This window comes from Vicugna pacos, chromosome 9, assembly GCF_048564905.1.
Source record: "Vicugna pacos chromosome 9, VicPac4, whole genome shotgun sequence".
Taxonomy (NCBI): domain Eukaryota; kingdom Metazoa; phylum Chordata; class Mammalia; order Artiodactyla; family Camelidae; genus Vicugna; species Vicugna pacos.
Window position 1 is genome coordinate 960807 of NC_132995.1, and position 11483 is coordinate 972289.

Genomic DNA, 11483 nt, shown 5'->3' on the forward strand with positions numbered 1-11483 from the left:
TTTATGAGTTTTAATTATATTTAAAATGAATATTGTTAGTTAATTATGTAAAATATTTATATCTATCTAAAAGCAAAAACTAACACAAGATCAATTCATATACAACTAGCTTTCATTTCTGCTCCTCCAGCTTGGATTGTCTATGCATCTGTATGTCATTCATTTCATATGGGTTTGGGGTTCATTCTTATATAGATTTTAAAAGCAATTAAACACACATACATGCATGTATTCATAGCCATATTTCTTCAGAACTGTAAGAAAACTGTAGCATACTCTGCACTCTCTTTCCCATCCCCTGTTCTCTTCTCATTTACTTAAAAATATATCCCAGAAGTAATTTCATACACATGTATAGAGAGGTTCTTCATTCAGCTTTACAGATGCTGATGTCTTATTGTGTGAATGGTACACTATTTATTTAAACATTCTTTTATTGGACATTTAATTTGTTTCCAGCATGGGACTCAAATTATTTTTTTATTTTGGGGTTTTATTTTTGAAGGGGGAGTAGGTGTGTCTGTTTATTTATTTTTAGGTGAAGTGTTGGGGATCAACCCCAGGACCCTGTGCAGGGTGCGCAAGCGCTCTACCACTGAGCTATGCCTTCCTCACAATATGGGGCTCTGACGGGCTCTGAACCCATAAATACATATTAACGTCCATTTAAATTGAGAAAATGTTTTGCTTAAAGATGAGGAAAATGTGTTATATTTATCATTAGGAACTGTTGGGTGGATGAAGGAAATACGTTTTTGTTTATGTTTCTACCATTTTTGGACTCAAATTAGCCATGTCCCCTAGAGGCTGGCGTGATGGGCTCTGCCAGCCTGGATGCAGGGACTGCCTTCCTCACTCAGGCGGGAGCTGGGATCCTGGGCAACTCCTTCCTCTTCGGTCTTCTTAGCTTCACTCTGCTCACTGGACACAAGCTGACACCCACAGACATGATACGCCACCAGCTGGGCTTAGCCAGCAGCTTGGTCCTTTTCTCCAGAGGGACCCCACAGACAATGGCAGAGTTTGGATGGAAAAATTTCCTGGACGATGCTCGGTGTAAACCTGTCGTGTATTTACACAGAGTGGCCAGAGGGGTGTCCCTCAGCCCCACCTGCCTCCTCAATGGTTTCCAGGCCCTTAAGCTCTGTTTGAGGACCTCCAGGTGGGTGGAGCGCAAATTGAGATCCCCAAAGTGCACTGGCTTCTGCTGCTCCCTCTGCTGGGCCCTGAACCTCTCGGTAAATGTCTTTATTTCAATGAGAGTAGCTGGACCAAGAAACAGCCAAAACGTAAATGCAAAAAAACCCCAAAAAACTATGAACACTGTTTTTCACTCAGATCAGACAGATTTACAGTCGCACTGCATGCAGGCATATTCTTCTCCTTTGCTGCTGTATGTCTGGGCCGCATCACGTGGGCTAGTGGCTCCACGGTCATCCTCCTGACCAGACACAAGCAGCGAGTCCAGCACGTCCTCAGCAGCAGCCACTCCGCCCGAGCCTCCCACGAGGCCAGAGCCACGCGCACCATCCTGGTCCTGGCGAGCGCCTTCGTCTTCTACTCGCTCTCTTGCACTTCAGCTCTTTATGTCATGCTTACGGCGTCACCAGGTCAGTGGCTGGTAGACCTCTCCGTGTTCTTGGCTTCGTGCTTCCCGACTCTTAGTCCCTTTTTGCTCATCACCAGTGACATCCGTATCTCACGACTCTTCTTTGATTTCTGGGCCAGAATTTCATTTATTGCTGATCTGCCTAAACAGCTATAATTCATCTGATTTGTGCAGCTGGGTAAATAATACATTTAGTTTTTTAAAAACCTTTAATGAATATAGGTGATTATTAGATGCTAAGAATTCTGCTAGGAATCCGTGACACATGGTGCATGAAACCAAACATACTTCCACTTTCCTAGAACTTCCAGTGTTATCAGAAATTGAAATCATATACTCAGTTATACTGAACTTAATCTATGCTTCCTTGTAAAGAATGGAGAGTCCTGGGAAAGTTTTGAGGAAGTACAAAGCAGCAAAACATCAAATTTTGTGATAAAGACTAGTATTGTTGTGTACTTGTTTTTCATAGAGTTACCGGAAAATTTATGAGTTTTTAAAGCGTTGTATTCAGTAGTCCCAGGGAGAGAAAAATCACTTGAAAAGACCTCTTAATTGGAAGTCACAAGGAGCCCCTGGCGACCTGACAACGTCCGCCATGTCCGGTGCTGATGCAGAGGGAGGGGGACTGTGCTGGAATGTGAAGCAATACACATACGTGATGACTGGCTTGGCACATACTCTAGAACTAGCCAAGCATTCTCATCTGTGTTGTAAAAATAGTAAGTCCAGTTTAGGTTTAGCTAGATGGACAACATCAGCAGCTCTGATTATTATAAATTATTCTTGTAAATATTCAATTAAATACATATCTATCATTAAAAGTTACATTTTCACCTTTTTAAATTTTAGTTGATTTTTTAATTGTATTAATTGATCCTAAAAAGTGAATCACTCTAATTTCTGTAGGGTCAAGGTTTTGTGACTTAACATTCCTTTTTCATGCTCAGATAATGCAAATTAATGGCCAAACTTTTAGTATGACTTAAGTTACATGTTCTTTCTTTATTTTCCCTGGCATTCAAGTGACAAAGAATCTTCTTTTCAATTACCTGATTATTATATACTTGTCATTTAAGGCTTCTCAAGTTCTTCTAAGGCTTTTAATATCCCTGTGTCATTCTCATGGCAAATCAGATATTTCACATAAATGTTTACAGTTAGCTACATAATGTCTTGAATTTCATTTTATTTCCTGGTAATATACAATCTTTAATCTTTTGTATCAAAATTATGACCTTAATCCAGAGCTATCTTATAATTTTTGATTATATATCACAGTGGTCCTCAAAGTCAAACACATATCAGAAAGAAAAGCAAGTCTGTGAAACCCAGATTGTAGGCCCTCAACTCCAGTGTTTCTGATCTAGCTGGTCTGAGACAGGACACAAGAATCTGCACTTCTAACAGGTTCCCAGAGGGTGCTATGATACTAGCCCAGGAACTTAGCTTGGGAATCACGAGTCTAATTCTTATTGAATTCCACATGATTTCTATGAATTTTGTGCCCAAACTTAAGCTTTATTATGACACTGGTTTTGTCATTTCATTGACCAATTCTTTCCAGATTTACAGTGAGGAAAGGACTTGGTATCTTTCATTTGATGCTGATTTAAAATATTTATACTTAGCAAATAAAGCTCACTAGCAGTGGGGGCGGGTACAGCTCAGTGGTAGAGTGTGTGCTCAGCACGCACTGGGGTCCTGGCTTCAATCTCAACTACCTCCTCTAAATAAACAAACAAACCAACCCAATCCCTCCCCACAAAGAAAAGCAAACCAAAAGAAGCCTCACCAACAGAAGTGACATTACCCAAAGTGGTGGAGTAGGGAATCTAAAATCCCTGCCCTGCCACTGAAGCAGAGATGACTCTGGTTAAAAAAACTGTCAGAATCAGCTCTTTCGGGAATCTGGAATCTAATATGGAAACTTGCAATCACAAGGGGAGTGTTTAATAAACAAAGAAGTTGCCAAATTTTGGAAAACTATATCGCAGTCTGTTAACTCACCTTCCCACCACCCCCACCTCCCCTGCCACCTCCCGGGGTTTGCTGACGCCTCGGGGGCATTACGGAACTTGTCCAAAAGACTTGGGGCTGTGAGCTGCAGCACGTCTGACCACTCCCAGGGGATCAGCTGAGTGATCTGTCTCTGTTTTGCCCCCTCCCAACAGTCCCAGAGCAGCAGTGACCTTCTGAGTGACATGTGTCAAAAGCACTTAAAGACAAATATCCTGGCTGTTTCTTCGAAAAGATCAACAAAATTGATAAGCTTTCAGTTAGACTGACTAGAGGAAAAAAGGAGTGAAGACTCAAATTGCTAAAATCAGAAATCAAAGTGGGTCATTATTACTGATCTGGCAGAAATATATACATTGAGGAGGCAACATTGTGAACAAGTATATTCTAATAAATCAGATAACCTAAATTAAATGGAAAATTCCTAGAAACACATAAAATATCAAAACTAACTCAAGAAGTAGAAAATCTGAATAGACCTATCAGAAATAAAGACACTATTAACAGTAATAAAAAAAATCTACAAAGAAAATCCCAGGATCCAACGGCTTAACTGGTAAATGCGAACAAGTATTTAAAGAAGAAATAACACTAATCTCTCTCAAACTGTGAAAAAGAAAAAAAAAAGATGACCAACAGGACGCTTCATAACTCATCCTACAAGGTCAGTAGGACGACAGCGAAAACAAAGACATCACGAGAAGAGTCCTCCAGAACCGTATCCCCTATGAATAAAAATATAAAAGTCATCAACAAAATGCTAGCAAAACAAATCCATCGGGGGGTTCAACTTACAGAATTCAATCAACATAACATACCACGTTAACAGAATGGAGGGGGGAAACCCCAAAATCACATCGACTGATACAGAAAAGCTTCAGAGGAATTCAATGCCCTTTCACAACGATGAAAACGCTCAACCTGCTACGATTACCTCATAAAAGGATTTACGAGCACCCCACAGGCAACATCATGCTCAATGAAAGACAGAAAAATCTCCCCCTTAGATTGAGCACACGACACAATGCTCACCTTCAGCACTTCCAGGCAACATCGTACTGAAACTTCCAACTGGAGCAATTAGTCAAGAAAAAGAAATAGAAGGCATCCAACTTGGAAAGAAATCGGCAAGACTATCTCTATTTGCAGATGACACAATCTTATAGGTATAAAATGCCAAAGAACACACACGCACGTGCACACACACACACACACACAATTAAAGCAATAAATGAATTAACAAGTTGCAGAATATAAGACCAAGGAACAAGTATCTGCTGTATTTCCAGACTAAATACTGGAAATTTGGAAATGAAATGAAAAGCAATTCCATTTACAACAGCATGAAAAAAAAAATTTCGCAATAAATTTAACCAAAGTGGGGGATGTGGGGATGGGTGAAGTAGGTGAAGGGGCTTAAGAGGAAGGAACTTCCAGTTTTAACATAAATAAGTCATGGACACATAGTATACAAAATACAGAATACAGTCAATAACACTGTAACATCTTTCTAGGGTGACAGGAAGTAACTAGACTGATCATCATGATCATCTTGAAATATATACAAATGTTATGTCACTATGTTTTACACCTGAAACTGACACTGAGTGTGAATTATATATCAATGAAAAAATGTTAACCATGTGAGGTGACAGATGATTGTGGTAATCGTTTCATAACGCATATGAACATTAAACCATCATGTCGGACACCTTTAAAAAAATAAAATAGAAATTAATCAATTTAACCAAGTAACTGCGAGAGGAAGATTTCATATGGGGATGGGGACCTAGTCTCAGTGGGACACATGTGGACTTCAGCCAGGGGCTGCCTTCTCCCTGACTTGGCTGCAGAGGCCACTCTTCAATGCCCCTCCTCTCCTGGGTCTCAGATTGGTCTCCAGCTTCCCCTTCATGTATATACTCTCTACTCTTGGGGCAGCTAAAGGAAAGTTAGAGGAAGGCCAAGCTGAGCCCTGTTGGGTTCAGGCGAAAATGCAAAGTGCAGATACTTGCAGAGCAAGGACAACAGGAAGCACGGGACCAGAGCGAGCAACACTGAGCTCGGTGGCCCTCAGACATCTCCAGGGAAATCCGAGAAAACGTCGGGACCTTTGACTGACCAGGGAAACAGAAACGAGACTGTGAGAGATGCCTGTGCCAGCAGAATGTGTGCGTAAAACCCAGGAGCAGACAGAGAAAGCTCAGAAGGGGCGGCTCCCGGATATTTCATACTGAGTCATCAATAGTGCCGAAAAAGATGCAGCTCTCTGCCAAATGCAGATGACGCAGGCGTCGGGTGGGCAGAGGCTGGGGGAACAGGGACGAAGCCGTGCTAAGCACATTTTCTCAGATTTTGTTTTTGGCACCCAGTAATTGCGGAGCCGAACTCATGCCCAAAGTTGTTTACAACTCTCTTGCGACCCAGGCATGCAAAAGTCATACTACAAACCCCGCAAACAGACCCTGATGTGTTTCCCTTCCTGCCCAGGACAGAAAGTCGGAGCCTTAAAGACTCCCTAACCGTGGTAACAAAGGCGCAGGCCTGAGCTCCCCCTCGGCCCTCCTGCCTCCTGGCTGGCCCTGGCCCTCTCCACACGGCCCCGGGTGGCACGGCTGTACCTTCCTCTGCGGAAATGTGAGTAATAAATGCTTCTTTCAAAGCCAGCTGTCTCCAGGCTTGTTACCTTCCCATACATGACCGACACACATTCTGGGTACAAATTTTAGAACAGACGGTGCAGCGAGCAGGGTCGTGCAGGTACGAATGGTGATGACAGGCCTCCCAACGGCCCTCGGCTTATTAGCTGAACGCGCTCACTTGCACTGTGGCTGCATCTACTTTGTGCTCTGTCTCCTGCCTTGGTTTTTCACCATAAAGGAGCTTAAGCTGACAGAGCCTGGGACGCCCTGTTCCCAGCTGGCACCTGCTCATGCTGCTACAGTAAAACACCACAGGTGGGATGGCTTCAACAGAAACTTATTTTCTTGCACTTCTGAAGCCCAGAAGTCCAAGATCAAGGTGGCGCTGGAGCTGGTTTCTGGTGAGACCTGTCTTCCTGGCTGCTGCCTCCTCCCTCCCTCCTTACAGCCTCTTCTGGGGACACACAGAGAGCCAACCTTAGTGTCTTTTCCTGTTCTTCTCTTTTTCTTTCTTTTTTTTTTTAATGGAGGTACTGGGGATTGAACCCAGGACCTCGTGCATGCTAAGCACACATTACCACTGAGCTATACCCTCCTTCCTTTTCTTATAAGGATGCCAACCCTATCAGATTAGGGCCCACTCTTATGACCTCATTTGACCTTAATTATCTCCCTAAAGGCCTTATTGCCAAATACCATCCCATTTGAGGTTTCAATACATGAATCTGGGGGAGGAGGACACAAGTCAGTCCATGACCGCATCCTGCCTTGGGTTTTAAGATGTATCTTGTGTGCCAGCACTTGCAGTGATGGGCTAAGCTAACCCCACAACGGAGCAGAGAGGCTTACTGCCTTGCTGAGTGTTTAGTCTGCTCCACAGGCCTGGTCAACAGCAGAACACTAGGGCCACCCACGTAACCGCTGTGGTCTGGGATCCTGGTCCCTAGCTGACCCTCCTCAATGACACACAAGTCGATCCCTTGATTTCTATCATCTGGAATCCCCTGCTGATAATCCCTTAGAGTGTGGGCACGCTGGGTTCCGGGCTGCACACGGGCAGATGCGTGCAGGGCCTCCTCCCCGTGAAGACTCACAGCACCAGGCAAACACAGTTGTGGCTCCGAGCTTGAATTGCTCTCATGCTGCCTGCCCCACTGACGTCATGGTTCACGGGATACAAGGGATCCCATCCACGGAGACTGTGGCCCAGCGCGGGGTGAAAGAGAGAAAGGGGAAGGAGCACTCTGTGCCCTCCGCCCAGGACAGCAGGGGACGTTTCTCAGCGCAGCTGTGCCTGCACCTCTCCCGGTCAGCGTGCGGGCGCTTCTGTGCACTGCCCTGTATCAATGTGCTGAGTCGCCACTTAAAACCAAGCTGCCCAAGACCGGGACGAGGCACTGCTGCTTTCCCAGCTGCAGACCCCAGCCCTCCTGAGGTGGGCTGTTTTACCCTAGGAAGGGAGGCTGACCCTCACCGCAGAGGCAACTCGAGACCACCAGGAGTCTACCAGGAAAAGGGGGGAAAAACATTTGGGGATTAACAGGAGACAAAAAGGAAAAAAGGTAGAAAGGGGGAAACTTTACCATTCTGGACATATAAGCCATTGTAAAAGATTCTGTTTAAGAGAGAAAAAGAAGAGGGGGAAACAGACTGATCATGCTGCAGGTGAGCTGTCCCAAGAGACTGCTGCCTACATTAAAGAGAATAAAATAATGCCACCTGCAGCGACACGGATGGACCTGGAGACCGTCACACTATGTGAAGTAAGCCAGAAAGAGAAAGAAAAATACCTTATGATATTGCTTACATGTGGAATCTAAAAAAAAGGCACAAATGAACTTATTTACAAAACAGAAACAGACTCACAGACATAGAGAACAAACTTATGGTTACCAGGGGGCAAAAGAGGTGGGGAGGGGTAAACTGGGAGTTTGAGATTTGCAGATACTAACTACTATATATAAAGTAGATAAACAAGTTTCTCCTGTACAGCACAGGGGACTATATCCAATATTGTGTAGTAACGCATAATGGAAAAGAATATCCAAAGGATTATTATGTGTACGTACATGAGTAACTGAAACATTATGCTGGACACCAGAAACTGACACATTGTAAACTGACTATACTTCAATTTTTAAAAATGGAAATAAAAAACTATATGGCAAATAACAGGAACTCAATAAATACTTGAATTAAAAAAAAAAAATGAGGCTGCTGCCTAGAGGCACTGGGCCCTTCCCCATCCTCCCTCTTCCTACTATCAGCCAGAGGCAGGAACTAAAACACATGGTTTCAGGAGACTACATGTCAGAATCAAAAAATAAAATAAACTTTAAAAGAAAGGAAAAAGATAAAGAAAAAAGAAAACCCCTCGATAGAGGGTAGAAAAGATAATTAAAGAAATTATGTTTTATATACTATAATTCAACATAAATATATAAGTTACACATGCATAGATGATACATAACTAAATTAGAACAAAGATCCTTAATTTGTCCCAACTGCAAACCTTAAATGTATATACAAAAATATATATACTAAAAAGATTTACGTAACAAAAATATAAAATGGGAGGGGCAGATACCAGATAATAAGGAAACAACAATCCCAAAGCCTGTGGAAGGAATCCACCAACACACAGAAAGACAGAAGATATGAGGTGGCAAAGGAATATCTCCCAGGCCAGGGCACAAGATACAATCCCAGAAGAAATACGTGATGAGGAGATAAGCAATTTATCTGACTATTAAGAGTACAAAGCAATGATGATAAAGATGTTCAGAGAACTCAAGAGGAGTATAGATGCACAGAGGTAAGTTTTTAGCAAAGAGTTGGAAAATATAAATACCCAAACAGAGGTGAAGAAGAAAATCACTGAAATAAATAACACACTAGAAGAAACCAAGAACAGACTAAATGAGGCAGAAGGACGGATCAGATAGCTGGAAGACAGATTAGTGGAAATCACTACTTCAGAACAGAAAACAGAAAAAAGAATAAACAGGAATGAGGATAGTTTAAGAGAACTCTGGGACAACATGAAGCACTCTAATATTTGCATTATAGGGGTCCCAGAAAGAGAAGACAGAGAGAAAGGACCTGAGAAAATTTTTGGAGAGAGAATCACTGAAAACTTCCCCAACTTGGGAATGGAAACAGTCACCCAAGTCCAGGAGTGCAGAGAGCTCCACACAGGATCAGCCCAAAGAGGAGCACACCAAGGCACAAAGTCATCAAATTGACAACAATTAAGGATAAGGAGAAAATATTAAAACTAGCAAGAGAAAAGCAACAAATAACATACAAGGGAATTCCCATAAGGTTATCAGCTGATTTTTCAGCAGAAACTCTACAGGCCAGAAGGGAGTTGGACAATATATTTAAAGTGATGCAAGGGGGAAACTTACAACCAAGAACACTCTATCCAGCAAGGCTCTCATTCAGACTTGATGGAGAAATCAAAAGCTTCACAGAAAACAAAAGCTAAAAGATTTCAGCACCACCAAACCAGCTTTACAACAGATGTTAAAGCACCTTCTCCAGTCATCAAACCATGAGAAAAGAGAAAAAGAAGAAAGAGGGGGAAAAAAAGAGAGAGAGAGAGACCTACAAAAGATTGCTTTGGCTGTTCAGGGTCTTTTGTGGTTCCTTATAAATTTTGGAATTGTTTGTTCTAGTTCTGTGAGAAATGTCATGAGTATGTTGACAGGGATTGCGCTGGATCTGTGGATTGCTTTGGGTAGTGTGGCCATTTTGATAGTGTTGATTTTTTTCAATCCAAGAGCACAAGAAATCTTTCCATTTCAAGAGCACAAGAAATCTTTCCATTTCAAGAGCACAAGAAATCTTTCCATTTCTTTGCGTCATTTTGGTTTTTAGCGTATAGGTAACCTCCTTGGTTAAGTTTATTTCTTGGTATTTTGTTGCTTTTGATGTAATGGAAATATTTCTGCCAGTTATAAAATTCTGGCTTTTGAAGTGAAAAAAAGTGAATGAAGGGCTGCAAATGTCAAAACATCCTTTTTTATGGGTGAGTTGTATTCCATTAAATATATATGCGGCTTCTATCTATTCAACTATCGATGTGCACTTAGGATGCTTCCATATCTAGGTAATTATAAATAATGTTGCTGTTAATAGCAAGGTGTATATATCTTTTGGAATTAATTTTTATTCTGTGGTTGGCTTTATTCCTTCGATAACCATGAAAGTTAAAAAAGCTCTGAATGTTCTTAGAAACAATGAAGGGTACATACATGTAAATTAAAAAATACATGTGCAGGGAAAAAAAATGAGCTATCAAGCCATGAAAGACATGGAAGAAACTTAAAAGACATATTACTAAATGAAAGCAGCCAGTCTGAAAAGGCTACAAACAGTATGATTCCAACCAAATGACATTCTAGAAAAGGCACAGCTACAGAAACAGTAAGAAGATCGTGGTTTCCAGGAGTTTTGGGAGAGGGAGGGAGGGAGGAATGAATAGATGGAGCACAAGGGATTTTTTAGGGCAATGAAATCACTCTGTATGATACTATAGTGGTGGCTACATGTCGTTATGCATTTGTCAAAGCCCATAGAATGTACAACATCAAGAATGAACCTGAATGTAAACTACGGAATTTGGTTGATAATAATGTGTCCATGTTGGTTCATCAATTGTACCAAATATGCCACAGTGATGAGGGATGTTGAGGGTAGGGTAGTATGTATGTGTGGGCAGGAGGGCTCTGTGGGAACTCTGTATTTTCTGCTCAGTTATGCTGTATACCTGAAACTGCTCTAAAAAAATAAAGTCTGTTAACAAAAAACAACAAAAAAGGAAAAAAAAACAGATAAGATGGGCATTGATTGGCTTTTGTGCCTCTAAAATGTAAGTTCTATATTAACTTTAGTATTTGGACTTAATACTGGGGCTCAAGCTCTAGTTACACCTGTGAACACATCATATTTAAGCAATGGACGCCTACAGTCTTAAGAAGATAACTAAATATAAAATAGAGGAAAAACTACATATGCCTCAGAGTCTTGCCTAAATTTCCCAAACGCACGATACCCATTGCCTTAAAATATTACATACTAATTACAGACACTCTAAAACAACTGATAAGTTAAAATTAAAGTGAGCTTTGGCACTTAAAAAATTAACTTGACAAGGTGGGGAAGGGTATAGCTCAAGTGGAAGAGTGCGCACTTAGCACGCATGAGGT

At 41.7% G+C, this 11483-nt stretch overlaps 1 protein-coding gene across 1 annotated transcript; it reads left to right on the forward strand.

Annotated features, from left to right (window-relative positions):
• Positions 1 to 815: 815 nt before the first annotated feature.
• LOC140698563 (vomeronasal type-1 receptor 1-like) lies at positions 816 to 1765 on the forward strand. The gene is made up of 2 exons (XM_072968859.1): positions 816 to 1162; positions 1339 to 1765. Exons 1-2 carry the CDS (start codon positions 816 to 818, stop codon positions 1763 to 1765), a joined length of 774 nt encoding a protein of 257 aa, XP_072824960.1.
• Positions 1766 to 11483: the final 9718 nt, after the last annotated feature.

Coding starts and splice junctions, on each gene's coding strand:
- LOC140698563 (XM_072968859.1), top strand. CDS start 816: ATGGGCTCTGCCAGCCTGGATGCAGGGACTGCCTTCCTCACTCAGGCG. Junction 1,163..1,338: donor CTCTGTTTGAGGACCTCCAG/GTGGGTGGAGCG, acceptor TTTTTCACTCAG/ATCAGACAGATTTACAGTCG.